Consider the following 21,300-nt stretch of genomic DNA (forward strand, 5'->3'; position numbering starts at 1 on the left):
ATAGTCCTGTCCTGCTGCGCGGAAATGTAGGAAAGTATTTTTTTAACATCCATGGCGAATGATAATATATTAAAACTATATTTCCTTAAAGTAAACTTATTGAAAAATCTTTCCAACAATCTCCCCATCGATAATCACCAGTCCTTGGTGTGAAAGAGCAATGGAAGTTATAGGCCTACTGCTGCATTGGCCTATAGGCTATGAGTTCCATGTGTATCAATGTGTCGTTATGGCAGCGACTGGTGATCTGGCATTAGTTGACTTTCAGCGTTGAGATTTTTTTCATTTTAATTCAGGTTTTTATGATTAACCACATGACAATGATTTTGAGGAACAAAAACGTTATTATTGAAATGAAACTCTTCCACAAATGCGCGTGTGCATATCATAACTGGCATGCAGAACGGTATAAATAATAGGATAAATTGTAAGCTTCCCCAAACTTTAAACTCACGTGGCTATTCACTAGGGCCCCCCGTGTGGTTCTGGGATTTTTGCTCACCGTTCTTGTGATCATTTTGACCCCACGGGGTGAGATCTTGCGTGGAGCCCCTGGTCGAGGGAGATTATCAGTGGTCTTGTATGTCTTCCATTTCCTAATAATTGCTCCCACAGTTGATTTCTTCAAACCAAGCTGCTTACCTATTGCAGATTCAGTCTTCCCAGCCTGGTGCAGGTCTACCATTTTGTTTCTGGTGTCCTTTGACAGCTCTTTGGTCTTGGCCATAGTGGAGTTTGGAGTGTGACTGTTTGAGGTTGTGGACACGTGTATTTTATACTGATAAGTTCAAACAGGTGCCATTAATACAGGTAACGAGTGGAGGACAGAGGAGCCTCTTAAAGAAGTTGTTACAGGTCTGTGAGAGCCAGAAATCTTGCTTGTTTGTAGGTGACCAAATACTTATTTTCCACCATAATTTGCAAATAAATTCATAAAAAATCCTACAATGTGATTTTCTGGAAATTTTTTCTCAATTTGTCTGTCATAGTTGACGTGTACCTATGATGAAAATTACAGGCCTCTCTCATCTTTTTAAGTGGGAGAACTTGCACAATTGGTGGCTGACTAAATACTTTTTTTCCCCACTGTAGTAGCTGTTTTTAATAGTGCACCAAAACCTTTTTTAACACGCCATTGCATTTAACACGCCATTGCATTTAGAATTCTTGCACAATGATTGGGCTTATAAAAGTATGTTTTACTCCAACAAAAGCAACCAGCTGAGGAGCTGCAGGATAAATCCAGCTCAAAATAGGCTCTGTATGCTGTGCGCGTGTGATAGTTGTGTTGGATAAATAAAATGCATGATGACTAACGAAAATACACACGGACCAATTTAATAAATATGTAAATTAACCTATAGACCGATAAGCACGATGGTCAAGGGTTTGATGGTATTTTCATAAATAAATAAAAATCATTATTTTGCAAAGGGATTTTTTTTCTCCTGGTCATTTTGGCCGGCAACTATTTTTTTATTTGTCATTTTTTTTAATCGTCCAAAAGCCGGCAATTACCAGCTAACAGAAACCCTGGTCTGTACTGTCTGTGTGGCCTCTGCATCATGCTAATGTCACAGAGAGTCCCACTTAAGAAGTAAAGCGCCCCAACCAGGATAATAAACTGTAGCTTAAGGGGCTAGGACCCAACTGGCCTATTCACGTTCATAAGACACTTCCGCAAAGCCTGGGGACGAGGTTACAACTTACTTAAGGAGTAATCAGAAAGGGCATAGGGTTGGTTTGGCTTAGGCGCCATAAAGGCTATGGATAGGGTAAGACTAAGAGGTGGGCCTGAAGGTCCAACATGATCCAGTCTTAATGTAGCTAGGCATACACAATGAAAGAAAATCAGGGAATGGGGTTAAGAATTCAGAGATATGTACAGTCGTGGTCAAAAGTTTTGAGAATGACACATACTAATTTTCACAAAGTCTCCTGCCTCAGTTTTGATGATGGCAATTTGCAATATACTCCAGAATGTCATGAAGAGTGATCAGATGAATTGCAATTAATCGCAAAGACCCTCTTTGCCATGAAAATGAACTTAATCTCCAAAAAACTTTTCCACTGCATACCCCAACCAGAAGCCATGGATTACAGGCAACATCCGCACTGAGCTAAAGGGTAGAGCTGCCGCTTTCAAGGAGCGGGACTCTAACCCGGACGCTTATAAGAAATCCCGCTATGCCCTCCGACGAACCATCAAACAGGCAAAGAGTCAATACAGGACTAAGATTTAATCGTACTACACCGGCTCTGACGCTCGTCGGATGTGGCAGGAATTGAAAACTATTAAAGACTACAAAGGGAAGCACAGCCGCGAGCTGCCCAGTGACACAAGCCTACCAGACGAGCTAAACCACTTCTATGCTCGCTTCGAGGCAAGCAACACTGAAGCATGCATGAGATCACCAGCTGTTCCGGATGACTATGTGATCACGCTCTCCGTTGCCGATGTGAGTAAGGATACTAAGATAACCTGCCTAAATGACTACTGACCCGTAGCGCTGACGTCTGTAGCCATGAAGTGCTTTGAAAGGCTGGTCATGGCTCACATCAACACCATTATCCCAGAAACCCAACAGTGGTAGGCCTGATCACCGACAATGATGAGACAGCCTATAGGGAGGAGGTCAGAGACCTGGCCGTGTGGTGCCAGGAAAACAACCTCTCCCTCAACGTGACCAAGACAAAGGAGATGATTATGGACTACAGGAAAAAAAAGAGGATTGAGCACGCCCCCATTCTCATCGAAGGGGCTGTAGTGGAACAGGTTGAGAGCTTCAAGTTCCTTGGTGTCCATATCACCAACGAACTATCATGGTCCAAACACACCAAGACAGTCGTGAAGAGGGCACGACAAAGCCTATTCCCCCTCAGGAGACTGAAAAGATTTGGCATGGGTCTTCTGATCCTCAAAAAGTTATACAGCTGCACCATTGAGAGCATCCTGACTGGTTGCATCACGGTCTGGTATGGCAACTGCTCGGCCTCCGACCGCAAGGCACTACAGAGGGTAGTGCGTACGGCCCAGTACATCACTGGGGCCAAGCTTCCTGCCATCCAGGACCTCTATACCAGGCGGTGTCAGAGGAAGGCCCTCAAAATTGTCAAAGACTCCAGCCACCCTAGTCATAGACTGTTCTCTCTGCTACCGCATGGCAAGCGGTACCGGAGCGCCAAGTCTAGGTCCAAAAGGCTTCTAAACAGCTTCTACCCCCAATCCATAAGACTCCTGAACAGCTAATCATGGCTACCCGCACTACTTGCACTGCCCCCCCACCCCCACCCCATCTTTTTACTCTGCTGCTACTCTGTTAATTATTTATGCATAGTTGCTTTAACTCTACCCACATGTACATATTACCTCAACTAGCCAGTACCCCCGCACATTGACTCTGTACCGGTACCCCCCTGTATATAGCCTCCCTACTGTTATTTTATTTTACTTCTGCTCTTTTTTTCTCAACACTTTTTTTGTTGTTTTATTTTACTTTTTTTATAAAAAAATTAATGCATTGTTGGTTAAGGACTGTAAGTAAGCATTTCATGCTAATGTCTACACCTGTTGTAAATCTCTGAAGCTGGAGACACTAATCTCCCTCACTATCTTTAAGCATCAGTTGTCAGAGCAGCTTACCGATCACTGCACCTGTACACAGCCCATCTTTAATTAGCCCACCCAACTACCTCATCCCCATATTGTTATTTACATTATTTATTTTGCTCATTTGCACCCCAGTATCTCTATTTGCACATCATCTTCTGCACATCTATCACTCCTGTGTTAATACTAAATTATAATTGTAATTATTTTGCACTATGGCCTATTTATTGCCTTACCTCCATAACTTACTACATTTGCACACACTGTATATAGATTTTCTATTGTGTTATTGACTGTATGTTTTGTTTATTCCATATGTAACTCTGTGTGGTTGTTTTTACCGCACTGCTTTGCTTTATCTTGGCCAGGCCGCAGTTGTAAATTAGAACTTTTTCTCAACTGGCTTACCTGGTTAAATAAAGGTGAAATCAAAATAACAAATTTGGCGCATGTGGCAAATAACATTTGATTTGATTTGATCATGTCAGTGATTCTCTTAACACAGGTGAGAGTGTTGACGAGGACAAAGCTGGAGATCACTCTGTCATGCTGATTGAGTTAGAATAACAGACTGGAAGCTTTAAAAGGAGGGTGGTGCTTGAAATCATTGTTCTTCCTCTGTTAACCATGGTTACCTGCAAGGAAACACGTGCCGTCATCATTGCTTTGCACGAAAAGGGCATCACAGGCAAAAGGATATTGCTGCTAGTAAGATTGCACCTAAATCAACCATTTATCAGATCATCAAGAACTTCAAGAAGAGAGGTTCAATTGTTGTGAAGAAGGCGTCAGGGCACCCAAGAAAGTCAAGCAAGCACCAGGACCGTCTCCTAAAGTTGATTCAGCTGCGGGATCGGGGCATCACCAGTGCAGAGCTTGCTCAGGAATGGCAGCAGGCAGGTGTGAGTGCATCTGCACGCACAGTGAGGGGAAGACTTTTGGAGGATGGCCTAGTGTCAAGAAGGGCAGCAAAGAAGCCACTTCTCTCCAGGAAAAACATCAGGGACAGAGGTGCTCCCAAGTGGCGCAGCGGTCTAAGCCACTGCATCTCAGTGCTTAAGGCGTCACTACAGACCCCTTGGTTCGATTCCAGGTTGTATCACAACCAGCCGTGATAAGGAGTCCCATAGGGCAGCGCACAATTGGCCCAGCGTCGTCCGGGTTTGGCCAGTGTAGGCCGTCATTGTAAATAAGAATTTGTTCTTAACTGAATTGCCTAGTTAAATAAAGGTTAAATAAAATAAAAATACATATTCTGCAAAAGGTATAGGGATTGGACTGCTGAGGACTGGGGTAAAGTCATTTTCTCTGATGAATCCCCTTTCCGATTGTTTGGGGCATCCGGAAAACACAATGTGAGCGCTACCATCAGTCCTGTGTCATGCCAACAGTAAAGCATCCTGAGACCATTCATGTGTGGGGTTGCTTCTCAGCCAAGGGAGTGGGCTCACTCACAATTTTGCCTAAGAACACAGCCATGAATAAAGAATGGTACCAACATATCCTCCGAGAGCAACTTCTCCCAATCATCCAAGAACAGTTTGGTGACGACCAATGCCTTTTCCAGCATGATGGAGCACCTTGCCATAAGGCAAAAGTGATAACTAATTGGCTCTGGGAACAAAACATCGACATTCTGGGTCCATGGCCAGGAAACTCCCCAGACCTTAATCCCATTTTGAACTTGTGGTCGATCCTCAAGAGGCGGGTGGACAAACAAAAACCCACAAATTCTGACAAACTTCAAGCAATGAAAAAAATGGGCTGCCATTGACAGCATTCCAGGGCGGATTGCAGAGGTCTTGAAAAAGAAGGGTCAACACTGCAAATATTGACGCTTTGCATAAACTTAATGTAATTGTCAATAAAAGCCTTTGACACTTATGGAATGCTTGTAATTATACTTCAGTATACCACAGTAACATCTGCAAAAATATCTGAAGCAGCGAACTTTGTGAAGACCAATTCTTGTGTCATTCTCAAAACTTTTGACCACGACTGTAAATCCCATTTGCTAATTGCTACCCTATAGCAGCAAAGGTTTCTATTGATGTGTTTGCTTAAATCTACCCTGTATTTTGCCAAAGCAATTTACCAACCACATCTTGTTCTCTGTCCTCCAGTGTTTGACTACAGCTACAGGGACTACATCCTGTCGTGGTATGTGCCACTGAGCCGCGACGAGGGACAGCTCTACCAGATGCTGTCAGAGGACTTCTGGGAGATGGCCAAGCAGCTGCGGGGCCGCCTGGCTGACATCGACATGGTCAATGTGGTCTGCAACGACACCGTCAAGAACCTCCATGTACACTTCTGTGACCTCAAGACCGCCAACACCAGGTAGAGGAGGACTGAGATCTGTTTGTGCGTTCTTGCCAACTCACACAGGTTTGATGACTTTAGGAGTTAGGACAACACACACAGATCTGGGAGCAGGCTAGAGAAGAGGGGATCAGGGGCCCTAACATGGGCCTCTCTGGTCTGGTGTGGAGGTAGATGTGGTCATCATCAATCAGCATTACCCAGCTTCCCGCTGGCCTCAGGAGAGGAGAGCAGCCTTGTTTATACATGGCAGAGCAAGGCTCAGGACAAGGTTCTTACTCATACTACTGGACTGGAGAGGATGCTTCTTCACTGTCTGGCTGTTTTAGCCGTCTGATTAATGGCCAGTGTTTACAATGCTGTAAAGTCACTGTTCTCTCTGCCTGCACTGAGCCGAGCTGCTTCCCAGTTCCCCCCGCCATGTAAATCTAGCAGTGGAGCACTCCTTTGAAAGCAAGGACACAGCCAGGGAAATGTACTGTCTGAGCAGCTGAAGTCATAAAACCTCAATTGAGATGATGAATGTAGATGTATATATGCCGGATTTCTAATGCAGGATTAAATGAAGTCACTCGCTGTGCGACTGTTAGTTCATTTAGCTCCCGTACTGCATAGTGTTACTTACAATACAGTGAAGCGACCAATTTAAAGATTGTATTCTATTCTATTAGCATTCCATCAGATATACACTACCGTTCAAAAGTTTAGGGTCACTTAGAAATGTCTATTTTTTTTAAAGAAAAGCAATTTTTTGTCCATTAAAATAACATCAAATTAATCAGAAATACAGTGTAGACATTGTTAATGTTGTAAATGGCTATTGTAGCTGGAAACGGCTGATTTTTAATGGAATATCTACATAGGCGTACAGAGGCCCATTATCAGCGACCATTAGTCCTGTGTTCCAATGGCACGTTGTGTTTGCTAATCCAAGTTTATCATTTTAAAAGGCTAATTGATCATTAGAAAACCCTTTTGCAATTATGTTAGCACAGCTGAAAACTGTTGTGTTGATTTTAAGAAGCAATAAAACTGGCCTTCTTGAGAATAGTTGAGTATCTGGAGCATCAGCAATTGTGGGTTTGATTACAGGCTCAAAATGGCCAGAAACAAATAACTTTCTTCTGAAACTCGTCAGTCTATTCTTGTTCTGAGAAATGAAGGCTATGAAATGAAAAAAATATTTATTCACCCCCTTTGCTATGAAGCCCCTAAATAAGATTGGTGCAACCAATTGCCTTCAGAAGTCACATAATTAGTTAGATTGCACACAGGTGGATTTTATCTAAGTGTCATATGATCTCAGTATATATACACCTGTTCTGAAAGGTCCCAGAGTCTGCAACACCACTAAGCAAGGGGCACCACCAAGCAAGCGGCACCATGAAGACCAAGGTGCTCTTCAAACAGGTCAGGGACAAAGTTGTGGAGAAGTACAGATCAGAGTTGGGTTATAAAGAAACACATCCGAAACTTTGAACATCCCACGGAGCACCATTAAATCCATTATTAAAAAATTGAAAGAATATGGCACCACAACATCTGCCAAGAGATGGCCGCCCACCAAAACTCACGGACCAGGCAAGGAGGGCATTAATCAGAGGCATCAAAGAGACCAAAGATAACCCTGAAGGAGCTGCAAAGCTCCACAGCGGAGATTGGAGTATCTGTCCATAGGACCACTTTCAGCTGGACACTCCAGAGCTGGGCTTTACCGAAGAGTGGCCAGAAAAAAGCCATTGCTTAAAGAAAAAAATAACCAAACACGTTTGGTGTTCGCCAAAAGGTATGTGGGAGACTCCCCAAACATATGGAAGAAGGTACTCTGGTCAGATGAGACTAAAATTGAGCTTTTTGGCCATCAAGGAAAACGCTATGTCTGGCACAAACCCAACACCTCTCATCCCCCCAAGAACACCATCCCCACAGTGAAGCATGGTGGTGGCACCATCATGCTGTGGGGATGTTTTTCATCGGCAGGGACTGGGAAAGTGGTCAGAATTGAAGGAATGATGGATGGAGCTAAATTCTGGGAAATTATTGAGGGAAACCTTTTTTGTCTTCCAGAGATTTGAGACTGGGACGGAGGTTCACCTTCCAGCAGGACAATAACCCTAAGCATACTGCTAATGCAACACTCGAGTGGTTTAAGGGGAAATGTTTAAATGTCTTGGAAATATCCTAGTCAAAGCCCAGACCTCTATCCAATTGAGAATCTTTGGTATAACTTAAAGATTACTGTACACTAGTGGAACCCATCCAAATTGAAGGAGCTGGAGCAGTTTTGCCTTTTAAGAATGGGCAGAAATCCCAGTGGCTAGATGTGCCAAGCTTATAGATACATACCACAAGAGACTTGCAGCTGTAATTGCTGCAAAAGGTGGCTCTGCAAAGTATTGACTTTGGGGGGGTAAATAGTTATGCACGCTCAAGGTCTGTTTTCTTGTCTTATTTCTTGTTTGTTTAAAAAAAAAAATATTTTGCATCTTCAAAGTGGTAGGCATGTTGTGTAAATCAAATGATACAACCCCCCCCCCAAAATCCATTTTAATTCCAGGTTGTAAGGCAACAAAATAGGAAAAATGCCAAGGGGGGGTGAATACTTTCGCAAGCCACTGTATGTAGATATTCCATAAAAAATCAGCTGTTTCCAGCTACAATAGCCATTTACAACATTAACAATGTCTACACTGTATTTCTGATCAATTTGATGTTATTTTAATGGACCATTTTTTTTATTTTCTTTCGAAAACAAGGACATTTCTAAGCGACCCCAAAGTTTTGAAAGGTAGTGTATTTCAACAGTAGGCCAGTTCAAATCAAAGTTGACATTGAAGCAGGAACTCCGCTCTCAGCTAGGTAACCGGTTGACATTTACCTCTGAGAGACTTTGACTGCAGTAGAAGGTCATCACATTGGGCAGGCTGTACCTTACCTTGGTTTCTGCCCTGTGTATAGCTCTTGCTCTGCATCCCACATTGACTTTGAGAGATAGAGGTCAGCCATCAACTGATCGAGGATTTATTGGATGTGTCTCAAATGCCATATTGTGTATATTTTGGGGTATATACACTGAGTGTACAAAACATTAAGAACACTTTCCTAAAATTGAGTTGCTTTCCCATGTTGACTCCAATGGTTCCCACAGTTGTGTCAAGTTGGCTGGATGTCCTTTCGGTGGTGGACCATTCTTGATACAGAGGAAACTGTTGAGCGTGAAAAACTCAGCAGCGTTGCAGTTCTTGACACAAACTGGTGCGCCTGGCACCTACTACAATACCCTGTTCAAAGGCACTTTAAATATTTTGTCTTGCCCATTCTCCCTCTGAATGGCACACGTACACAATCCATGTCTCAATTGTCTCAAGGCTTAAAAATCCTTCTTTAACCCATCTCCTCCCCTTCATCTACACTGATTTGAAGTGGATTTAACCTCTTAAATGTAATCTCAAAATGTAGATTTCTGCCTAAATAGGCATACTCAAAAGTAACTGCTATTCATGTGTAATTACATGATTCTGACATGTAAAAACGTGGTATATTTGGAAATAAGGTAGGAGTTACATAGTTAAGAATACACAAGATCAAACACACACAAAATAACTTTCTTTATTTTGAAAGTAATCTTTCATTGACAAGCTATAAGTGAGTTATTGATGACTAGAGCTGGAAACACATCAGATGGCTTCCACAACATGTGAACAATAACAGAAAAAAAATGGGATTGATAGACCTAACAACTAGAAATGGGGAGATGTTTTAGGAAGTGTTGTCAGGTGTGGTCACGGGACATTTCTAAGTGTCCCTAAACCTCTCCAAAGTGACACATCTGTAAATTAGATAATTCTAGTGCTATTACATATTTGCAATCCCTAAATGCTTTTTGTTCAGTATAAAAACACAATTTCTATCATATCAACCTCACTCGGTGTTATGGGGTATGCAGGGTACCCCATAGTGTCCTTTCAACCTCTCCAAAGTGTCTGAATGTGGTAATTGCACTGTTTTTGCACACTGGATGTGCCTAAAAGTTATTGTTCACTATAAAAATGAAATTTCTACAACACCAACCTCTCTCAAATGTTGTGGTGGTGTCGGGGGACATACAGGGGATATGGATGCCTACAGTGCGTAAGCAGGCAACATCATATTTTTGATGCGCATATTTTTGATGCACAAAGATAGTCACTCAGTGGACATTCAATGTTGCCGTTAAGTCATACATCATCAGAAAACATAGGCTAGATTTGCTCCTACCAACCTAAGGGTTAATTTGATACCCCCATGTAGCTTTAGCTCAAACAGACCAAATCTAAGCTTACCTTGTAAGATGTTTGGTGAAAACGTTGTGTAAAATATACATTTTGACTCTCGGGGCTGGTGATCAATAACGGTAGGTCACAGGGAGACAAATTAGATATCCTCATGATCTGTGGAGGCCCGGCTTTCGGTGTGTGTCAGCGCATTCCGTGTTTATTTCGTTTATGCTTCTCAACGCTAACCGGAATGTAGATAGCAGCCATCTTGAAATTAGGTCATCGGCACGGCCTTACATTATAAATTGGTATGCCCATATATGGTAGTAAGTCATACCAAAGATTCGAACGCACCGATCAATAGCCAAGATACTCAGCTTTCCGCAGAAACCCTGCTTTTGCTGTTAGGGGCTACTGTTCTCATACCAGACTGAATTGAATTTTTGAAATATTAAGGGATCATAGCGTTCACCTGGATTCACCTGGTCAGTCTATGTTATGGAAAGAGTAGGTGTTCTTAATATTTTGTACACTCAGTGTATGTTGCCAGTGCCACATTCTTTCTGCTCAGACAGCTAGCTGTAGCTGTTAGTGATATGTCAGTGGTCCCTCTTAAAACTTGAAAATCAGCCAGTGTCTCCCTCCCTCAGACTGCCAGCTGGAGATGCTGCTCATTATTTAGCACAGTGGAGGAATTTCTATGCCAGCTTGTTTCAGATGCACTGGAACAGACCTGCCTAGCTACCTCTGGTTCAGTCTGCATTGCAATTCAAATTAAACCAAATCGTTTGCACTCATGACTACTGGTTTCAATTACATTTTCTGGCAACTTACAAGCAAATACTTTATGAATGTATTGTTACAAATCAACTTGCAAGGTTGCTAGCCAACTAGCCTGCTAACGTTAGCCTAACTATCCTGCTAACGTTACGTTTGCGCTACATGAGTCAGCCAGTTGCTATCAACACCTAGCTTACAGCTACATTAAAGTTAGCTTCCAAAGCCAGGGGGAGGTGGGCGCTTCACCGGCCAATGGAGAGTCAGGGTAATCCCAAATAGATCTATTCCGGATGTCCGTCAGCTAGCGCGCTATCACTAAGCCAAGGTGGAGAAAGTTACAAAACTCCCATAGCCTATTCACTGCATGAGTCAGCCAGTTGCTATCAACACTTAGTCTACAGCTACATTAAAGTAAACAAATGTTAAGTTGCGTCAATTCAAATCTGGTATTAGGAACAAAAGAGGTCAATACACGTCTTCTAAAATAGACTAGTATTTTAATTAATGCAAAACCTTCAATGGTAAATATGATGTTCGTATATACGGGTCCACTGAAATACCACGCAGGGCACTCAGAGAACTGATCCATTGTTCTAAGTTCTTCTTCAAATACTCTGACAAAGATAGTTCCCGCTCCCTGCTGGCCAATCAGAGTAGTAACCCAGAGAACAACACCAACTAGTCTAGCACAGGCAACTAGCACAGCCAACTAGTCTAGCACAGGCAGGAACCCACAGAACCCACAAAAAAAAAGTAGAGAGGAGACTTACTGATTGACGACTGAGTTAGCTACCATTTTACAAATGGCGATATAGTGAGGTAGATATATTCCAGAGGCAATAATCCAGAGGTGGCATTGGGCACAGGAGACTAGGGGAAGAGTCAACAATAAGGATCTGAGAAAGGCTCTTGGCAGATGGTGGAAAAACTAAGGTAGCCTACTTCACGGAGAACAGGTCGGAAAGCTGACCAAACAAATTGGATGAAGGAAAAAAAAAACAGAACAGATAAGGTACTAAAAGATTACAGCAGGCAGGAATGATTTTCCACTTTCCTTTTGAGCCAGAGGCAAGCCTGCCGATACAGGAGAAGTCAGAGCTGCCTGGAGCAGCCGAGCAGGATCATGCGGCCCCCACGTGTGGGGAATCTGATTGGTGGATTGTAGGTCACCACTGCCAACACTGTCTGCATTGCTAACGTTAGCCAGCTTGAGCTAGCTAACATAGAGTAGGTTCTCCATATGACGTTGAGAAGTTTTGTGGGTAGTTTAGAAGATATCTGGAAATAAGTTAATAAATATGTAAAACCCCCAAAACATAACTATGTTTATAGTTATAGTTAACCAGTTCGTGACTACAACTAAGTTACTAAGTCTTTGACCACACTGTGTTGTTACTTTGGTGAGTAAAAACTCATGCTTCCTACCCTTTTAATAGACCAATAAGAAAGAGGGTTCCAAACTGCTAATAACATTTAGTTTTCCGTTTTCCCCTCCCCACTCAGACCACTCATTTACATTACATTTACATTTTAGTCATTTAGCAGACGCCCTTATCCAGAGCGACTTACAGTTAGTGAATACATTTTTTTTTTATTTTATACTGCCCCCCCGTGGGAATCGAACACACAACCCTGGCGTTGCAAACGCCATGCTCTATCAACTGAGCTACCCACTCCCAGACAGTCCTAGCTAAATTCTTACTTGAGAAATTGTTCTTTGCTAAGAAGCCATTTTTTACCACTTTAATTGAAAACAATCACAGTAAGGTAGTTAATGGTTACCCAGAAATGCTTTGATATTGAGATAAAAACGGCAGCATTGGACCTTTAAAATGAAAGAGCTGTGACTGCAGTTTGTATCAGCTGTCTGCTCTGCAGACCCTCACATAGTGGTTAAGTCCCAAATTGCACCCTATTCCATGCATAATGCACTACTTTTGACCAGCGCCCAGGGATCTGTCATGAGGACAGACGGGGTAATCTAGAGATGAAGCATCTACACTGTGCAAAATCACACATCTGACGACTAGGGCTGTTTTCCTAAACGATTGTTGTGATACTGGTATCGTCCCAGCTCCACTTTTCTTTGTCTAGACACTAGACTGGCTCTGTGATGAGCCCCACCAGCATATTTATCTCCCGTTCTCTCTCTCACTCTCTCTCAGCTGCAAGCTCTCTGTGACTGATTTTGCTCACCCCTTTTCTCCCTTTCCTCCTCATCTCTCCAGGCAGGAGGAGTTGCCCAAGCCCTTCCCCCTGCACCCATGTCTGCAGAGCACCGAGGAGGAGCTGCGGTTCCTGCACTGCTGTGCCCGCCTGCTCATCCTGTGCCTGCTGCCCACACGAGACGCCCGCTCCTACAGCCTGCGTGTGGTGCTAGGGGAGGTCATCACCACCAAAGGTACACAGACAGCCAGGGATACACCATCTGCTCACTAAAGCTCATCCACTGTTCATTCAACACAGGGACTGACTCACAATGTGTCCCAAATGGCACCCTATTCCCTTTATAGCGCACAACTTTTGACCAGGGCCCAAAACCTATTCCCAATGGGAATAGGATGCATTTGGGATGCATACTCAGTGATTTAGAAAACTATTTCTACTGTGACTGTGGACAGACTGTTCCCTCCGAACCTCATTCAGTGTTCATGTAACACTGGCATGATGAGCAATGATGTGGGCTTGGGCGGCAGGTAGCTTAGTGGTTAAGAGCGTTGTACCAGTAACCGAAAGGTCGCTGGTTCTAATCCCCAAGCCGACTAGGTGAAAAATCTGTCGATGTGCCCTTGAGCAAGGCACTTAACCCTAATTGCTCCTGTAAGTCGCTCTGGATAAGAGCGTCTGCTAAATGACCAATTTATATTTTTTATTTATATTTATGATGTGCCATAGCGCAAACTTAATACCTTTTCGGCTGCTGGCGGTATGCTGCAAAAAATGTTTGCCCCGGGGGTCGAATTCGTTCTTCAACGAGGTCCGGGGGGCTGCACTGTAAATGTGTTATATTTCCTCGCCATCAACATTTCGCAAATCATTTTCCTCTATCCATAGTTTTGGGAATAGTCGATGCTCCCTGTCTAGCTTTTATTTCAGTGATTTTATTAGTGAGCTGGACACAGTGAAGAAACTGTATGCATGTAGGTCCATTATAATTTCTACTTTAGTTTTGATTTGGTTTTAGTCATTTTACATTTTATTGCGTTAGTTTCCCCTTATTGTATAAAAATATATATATACACTACCGTTCAAAAGTTTTTGGTCACTTAGAAATTACCTTGTTTTCCATGAAAACATACATGAAATGAGTTTGAATAGGAAATATAGTAAAATGAATAGCAAATGTAGTCATTGACAAGGTTACAAATAATGATTTTTAATTTAAATAATAATTGTGTCCTTCAAACTTTGCTTTCGTCAAATAATCCTCCATTTGCAGCAATTACAACTTTGCAGACCTTTGGCATTCTAGTTGTCAATTTGTTGAGGTAATCTGAAGACATTTCACCCTCCCACAACTTGGATTGGCTTGATGGGCACTTCTTATGTACTATACGGTCAAGCTGCTCCCACAATAGCTCAATAGGGTTGAGATCCGGTGACTGTGCTGGCCACTCCACTATAGACAGAAGCTTCTTCCCTAAATAGTTATTGCATAGTTTGGAGCTGTGCTTTGGGTCATTGTCCTGTTGTAGGAGGAAATTGGCTCCAATCAAGTGCCGTCCACAGGGTATGGCATGGCGTTGCAAAATGGAGTGATAACCTTCCTTCTTGAAGATCCCTTTTACCCTGTACAAATCTCCCACTTTACCACCACCAAAGCACCCCCAGACCATCACATTGCCTCCACCATGCTTGACAGATGGCATCAAGCACTCCTCCAGCATCTTTTCATTTGGTCTGCGTTTCACAAATGTTCATCTTTGTTATCCAAACACCTCAAACTTCGATTCGTCTGTCAATAACACCTTTTTCCAAACGTCCTCTGTCCAGTGTCTGTGTTCTTTTGCCCATCTTAATCTTTTTATTTAACATCAAATTAATCAGAAATACAGTGTAGACATTGTTAATGTTGTAAATGGCTGTTGTAGCTGGAAAAGGCATCCCGGAGTCACCGTTTCACTGTTGACGTTGAGACTGGTGTTTTGTGGGTCCTATTTAATGAAGCTGCCAGTTGAGGACCTGTGAGGCGCCTGTTTCTCAAATTAGACACTAATGTATTTGTCATCTTGCTCAGTTGTGCACCGGGGCCTCCCACTCCTCTTTCTATTCTGGTTAGAGACAGTTTGCGCTGTTCTGTGAAGGGAGTAGTACACAGCGTTGTACGAGATCGTCAGTTTCTTGGCAATTTCTCGCATGGAATAGCCTTCATTTCTCAGAACAAGAATAGACTGACGAGTTTCAGAAGAAAGTTCTTTCTGGCCATTTTGAGCCTGTAATCGAACCCACAATTGCTGATGTTCCAGATACTCAACTAGTCTCAAGAAGGCCAGTTTTATTGCTTCTTTATTCAGCACAACAGTTTTCAGCTGTGCTAACATAATTGCAAAAGGGTTTTCTAATGATCAATTAGCCTTTTAAAATGATAAACTTGGATTAGCAAACACAACGTGCCATTAGAACACAGGACTGATGGTTGCTGATAATGGGCCTCTGTACATCTATGTAGATATTCCATAAAAAATCAGCCGTTTCTAGCTACAATAGCCATTTACAACATTAGCAATGTCTACACTGTATTTCTGATCAATTTGATGTTATTTTAATGGACAAAAAATGTGCTTTTCTTTTGAAAAAATGAAATTTCTAAGTGACCCCAAACTTTTGAACGGTAGTGTATATACTTTTTTTTACTCATACCGCCCGTGGGCCTGATTGGCCGGATCCGGCCCGCAGGCTGTATGTGTGACACCCCTGCTGTGGGAAAAATGCTCTCATGCATGCCTCGCTGTAGTAACAAAAAACCCCAGAAGGAAACAACAACAATATTATTTGCTGGTGTTAAATATTTGTAACTATGGACTGTTTCTGAAGACGTCATGGGGCGCCAACTGAAAAATGAAAGGCAATAACAATCAGAATATCAGAATAAGGGCTTGTGTTTCACAACAGTATTTCACTTCCCTGTGAGCTGAGGTGCAGTGCTATAAGTAGCAAAGCCACATCTATAGACCGCTACCAGTGGCTCCAGTGATGGGAGGGAGGCTGCCTCACTGTGCAGACAGACGGAGGCAGAGCAGAGAAGAATGGGCTCAGTCAGGAAGGTGTGGGGGCGATTTTGTTTCTCTTGCAGGCACAGATGGTTGACAAAAATATACTAACAGCCCCTAATTAGATCTTTATTACCGCCATTACTTAGCAACATCCCTCCTTCAAAGTACTGATCATATTAGATCTGGCGCTCTTATACCTATGCTCGCCGGCCATGTCGTTGGATGAGGATGGAGAGGAGTGCTCAGTCTTAGGCTACCCCTCAGGTTAGAGCATCCGTTGATCTGGATCAAAGAAGCAAGCAGAAATCACTGGACACCATCCAAAATGCTCAATGTAACTGCTCGACATTAGTCAGATATGTTCACAGATTTTGTCATATGTTCACAGATTTCAATGTTATTGTTTTGTATGTTATCAGGTTTTTGGGGGATATTTGCTTAAATTTTGTAAATATTTTTTTTTCTTATTTTTTTTTCTCTCATAGTAATTCGATTTAAGGATAGATTTGACTTCTTGAGCAATGGGACATTGTAATCCTACTGGGTTCTGTCAATGAAAGGCTGATTAGGTGGAGAGAGGGATGTGCGTGGCTCTCTATTTTCCTATATAGTGCACTAGTTTTGGTTGAAACTAGTGCACTATGTAAGGAATACGGTGCCATTTGAGACACTGCCGGAGAGTGAAGTCTGCGGAAATCTACAGACCACTGCCCTCTGTAATAAGGCAGGGGCTGCCTGGAGTGGCCAAAGCCTTTATTATATTGCTGATTCTAATTGCCAGAGATTATCTGTAAAATCACAGTTAAAAGCCATTTTAACAAAGTCTCGCCTAGTGCAGATAATGCCTATACTCAGTATTCATACCCATCAGAGAGCAACACAAAAACTGAGATGTCAGAAAATCATGTAGCTCTCTCAGATCTACAAAAGATACTAGTGACTTGGAGAAAATATGCAGATGAAGGAGAGTTGCAGGAGGAGAGAGGGGGGGGGGGGGGGGGGGGGAGAAATTATGATGCTCGCTCAGGCAGTCAGACAGGCAGATCACGCCTCTCTGCACTTCCTCTCTATGGACGTGTTTGTACTGAACACTGAACAGCGACATGGAGAGAGTCAGTGGAGTGGTTCCTGTACCAGCCCATAGGTCAGCCCCCAAATCCCCCAGCAGAGCTCTGGAGCTGTAGCCATCCAATAAGCTGTCAGACTGATGAAATCCCCTGTTCTGCGTCTCTACATAGAGCAGTACTTTTGACCAGAGCCCACTTTGGTCAAAAGTAGTGCACTGTATAGTGCAAAGAGTGCCATTTGGGACGCTACCCTGTTCTTCTACCTGCCACCCCCAACCTCCGCCTTTACCAGTTGAGCTGTTTGGGGCTACTTTTGTAAGCATGTATGAGTCACCCCTTCCCTTATAACTGTGAAGAAGCCAACTCGGAGAGCCAGTGACATCTGCAGGCAGGCCAGACAAACTGTTGTAATAAAGGAAATCCAGGATAGCGTGTGGATGAATAAGAAAGAGGCTTTTAGATTCAAAGCTGGCTCTTTAGTGTGTGTTTGTGTCAGAGGATGTCACTTTACTATATTAGCTGGTTCTCTTGTGTGTGCCTGAATGAATAAGATGGCACATGCCACTATATAAGCCTGTTTTCTACTGTGTGTGCAGTGCTGAAGCCCCTGGTGGAGGTGCTGAGTGACCCAGACTTCCTGAACCGCATGCTACTGTCTCAGCTGGAGCACCGCGAGCAGCTCAACGAGCACCACAAGAAGGCTTATACTTACGCCCCGTCCTACGAGGAGTTCATCAAGCTCATCAGCTCCTCCTCAGACATCGACTTTCTCAAACAGCTCAGGTACAGAGCAGCCTAACCATCCTCACACTGTTGTGGCAGGGAGGTGTCTGTGTGTGTAGAGGCCCTGTCTGACACAGCAGAGCTCTAGTATTGTCATTATCCATGCCAACACGTGCACCTCACCCACGCTGTCAAGTGCCACCTTGACGTCTTCGCTTGCGTTCGTCATCATAACCACACGTCACACCGTCACTCACCTTAAGCCAACTGTGTGTTTGTGTGCCTCTATTTACCTGCATCCCTGTGTCCCTAAGCCTAGAGAGCTCTCCTGTCTAACAGCCTCATTCGTGATTCTCTACCCCCTCTCCCCTCATCACAGCCCTTCGTTCCTCCGTCATTGATGTACACCGCAGCTTCTCATCAAATATAATTAGGGCAGCCGCCTCTCCTTGGTGATCAGGGTGCTTTACTTCTGTGCTATGTTCAGCTCTCCTGCAGGCTACAGCCATTACCTCCCTCCACCCCCCCTCCTCCCTCCCTACATCCTTACCTCTTCCTCCCTCCTCCGCCCACACTCTTATGAGCCATGTCAGCCTCTAGCCATAACACACCACTAGACTCACTGAGTCAGCCTGCAGGAATCATTACCTGGTTCTTTTTTTAGACTCAAAGCCTTTGACAAGCAACTGGTAAAGCCCTCCATACATACAGTGGCTTGTGAAAGTATTCACCCCACTTTGCATTTTTCGTATTTTGTTGCCTTACAACCTGGAATTAAAATAGATTTTTGGGGGATTTGTATCATTTGATTTACACGACATGCCTACCACTTTGAAGATGCAAAATATTTTTTATTGTGAAACTAACAAGAAATAAGACAAAACAACAGAACTTCAGCGTGCATAACTATTCACCTCCCCAAAGTCAATACTTTGCAGAGCCACCTTTTGCAGCAATTGCAGCTGCAGGTCTCTTGGGGTATGTCTCTATAAGCTTGGCACATCTAGCCACTGAGATTTTTGCCCATTCTTCAAGGCAAAACTGCTCCAGCTCCTTCAAGTTGGATGGGTTCCGCTGGTGTACAGCTATCTTTAAGTCATACCACAGATTCTCAATTGGATTGAGGTCTGGGCTTTGACTAGGCCATTCCAAGACATTTAAATGTTTCCCCTTAAACCACTCAAGTGTTGCTTTAGCAGTATGCTTAGAGTCATTGTCCTGCTGGAAGGTGAACCTCCGTCCCAGTCTCAAATCTCTGGAAGACTGAAACAGGTTTCCCTCAAGAATTTCCCTGTATTTAGCGCCATCCATCATTCCTTCAATTCTGACCAGTTTCCCAGTCCCTGCCGATGAAAAACATCCCCACAGCATGATGCTGCCACCACCATGCTTCACTGTGGGGATGGTGTTCTCGGAGTGATGAGAGGTGTTGGGTTTGCGCCAGACATAGCGTTTTCCTTGATGGACAAAAAGCTCAATTTTAGTCTCACCTGACCAGAGTACCTTCTTCCATATGTTTGGGGAGTCTCCCACATGCCTTTTGGCGAACACCAAACGTGTTTGCTTATTTTTTTCTTTAAGCAGTGGCTTTTTTCTGGCCACTCTTCCGTAAAGCCCAGCTCTGTGGAATGTACGGCTTAAAGTGGTCCTATGGACAGATACTCCTATCTCCGCTGTGGAGCTTTGCAGCTCCTTCAGGATTATCTTTGGTCTCTTTGTTACCTCTCTGATTAATGCCCTCCTTGCCTGGTCCGTGAGTTTTTGTGGGCGGCCCTCTCTTGGCAGGTTTGTTGTGGTGCCATATTCTTTAAATTTTTTTATAATGGATTTAATGGTGCTCTGTGGGATGTTCAAAGTTTCTGATGTTTTTTTAGAACCCAACCCTGATCTGTACTTCTCCTCAACTTTGTCCCTGACCTGTTTAGAGAGCTCCTTGGTCTTCATGGTGCCGATTGCTTGGTGGTGCCTCTTGCTTAGTGGTGTTGCAGACTCTGGGGCCTTTCAGAACAGGTGTATATATACTGAGATCATGTGACAGATCATGTGACACTTAGATTGCACACAGGTGGACTTTATTTAACTAATTATGTGACTTCTGAAGGTAATTGGTTGTACCAGATCTTATTTAGGGGCTTCATAGCAAAGGGGGTGAATACATATGCACGCACCACTTTTCCGTTATTTATTTTTTAGAATTCTTTGAAACAAGTTATTTTTTTCATTTCACTTCACCAATTTGGACTATTGTGTATATCCAGTACATGAAATCCAAATAAAAATCCATTTAAATTACAGGTTGTAATGCAACAAAATAGAAAAAACGGCAAGGGGCATGAATACTTTTGCAAGGCACTTTTGCATACATACATGCATGACCAAAAGAATGTGGACTCCTGCTCGTCAAAACATATCATTCCAAAATTAATACGGAGTTGGTCCCCCATTTGCTGCTATAACAGCCTCCACTGTTCTGGGAAGGCTTTTCACTAGATGTTGGAACATTGCTGCGTGGACTTGCTTCCATTCAGCCACTAAGCATTAGTGAGGTCGTGCACTGATATTGGGCGATTAGACCTGGCTCTGAGTCGGTATTCCAAAAGTGTTGGATGGGGTTGAGGTCAGGGCTCTGTGCAGGACAGTCAAGTTCTTCCACACCAATCTCGACAAATCATTTCTGTATGGACCTCGCTTTGTGCACGGGGGCATTGTCATGCTGAAACAGGAAAGGGCCTTCCCCAAACTGCCACAGAGTTGGAAGCACAGAATCGTCTAGAATGTCATTGTATGCTGTAGCGTTAAGATTTCCCTTCACTGTAACTAAGGGGCCTAGCCCGAACCATGAAAAACAGCCCCAGACCATTATTCCTCCTCCACCAAACTTTACAGTTGTCACTATTTATTGGGGCAGGTAGCGTTCTCCTGGCATCTGCCAAACCCAGATTTGTCCGTTGGACTGCCAGATGGTAAAGCATGATTCATTACTCAAGAACACGTTTCCACTGCTCCAGAGTCCAATGGCGGCGAGCTTTACAACACTCCAGCCGGTGCTAGGCATTGCGCATGGTGATCTTAGGCTTGTTTACGGCTGCTTGGCCATTTCATGAAGCCCATTTCATGAAGCTCCCAACGAACAGTTCTTGTGCTGACGTTGCTTCCAGAGGAAGTTTGGAACTCGGTAGTGAGTGTTGCAACCGAGGACAGACTATTTTTACGCGCTTCAGCACTCGGCAGTCCCGTTCTGTGAGCTTGTGTGGCCTACCACTTAGCGGCTGAGCCGTTGTTGCTCTTAGACGTTTCCACTTCACAATAACAGCACTTACAGTTGACTG

General features: G+C 43.5%; 1 protein-coding gene across 1 annotated transcript in view; it reads left to right on the forward strand.

Annotated features, from left to right (window-relative positions):
• Positions 1-21,300, forward strand: part of LOC311107626 (sorting nexin-25-like) — an 84,022-nt gene that overhangs the window by 9,039 nt on the left and 53,683 nt on the right. The window contains exons 3-5 of the mRNA XM_084150147.1: positions 5,734-5,950; positions 13,197-13,369; positions 17,845-18,031. Of these exons, the coding sequence (XP_084006273.1) occupies positions 5,734-5,950; positions 13,197-13,369; positions 17,845-18,031 (577 nt within the window). The remainder of the gene's footprint in view (positions 1-5,733; positions 5,951-13,196; positions 13,370-17,844; positions 18,032-21,300) is intronic.

This window comes from Coregonus lavaretus (genome assembly GCF_964263955.1).
Source record: "Coregonus lavaretus genome assembly, chromosome: 32".
Taxonomy (NCBI): domain Eukaryota; kingdom Metazoa; phylum Chordata; class Actinopteri; order Salmoniformes; family Salmonidae; genus Coregonus; species Coregonus lavaretus.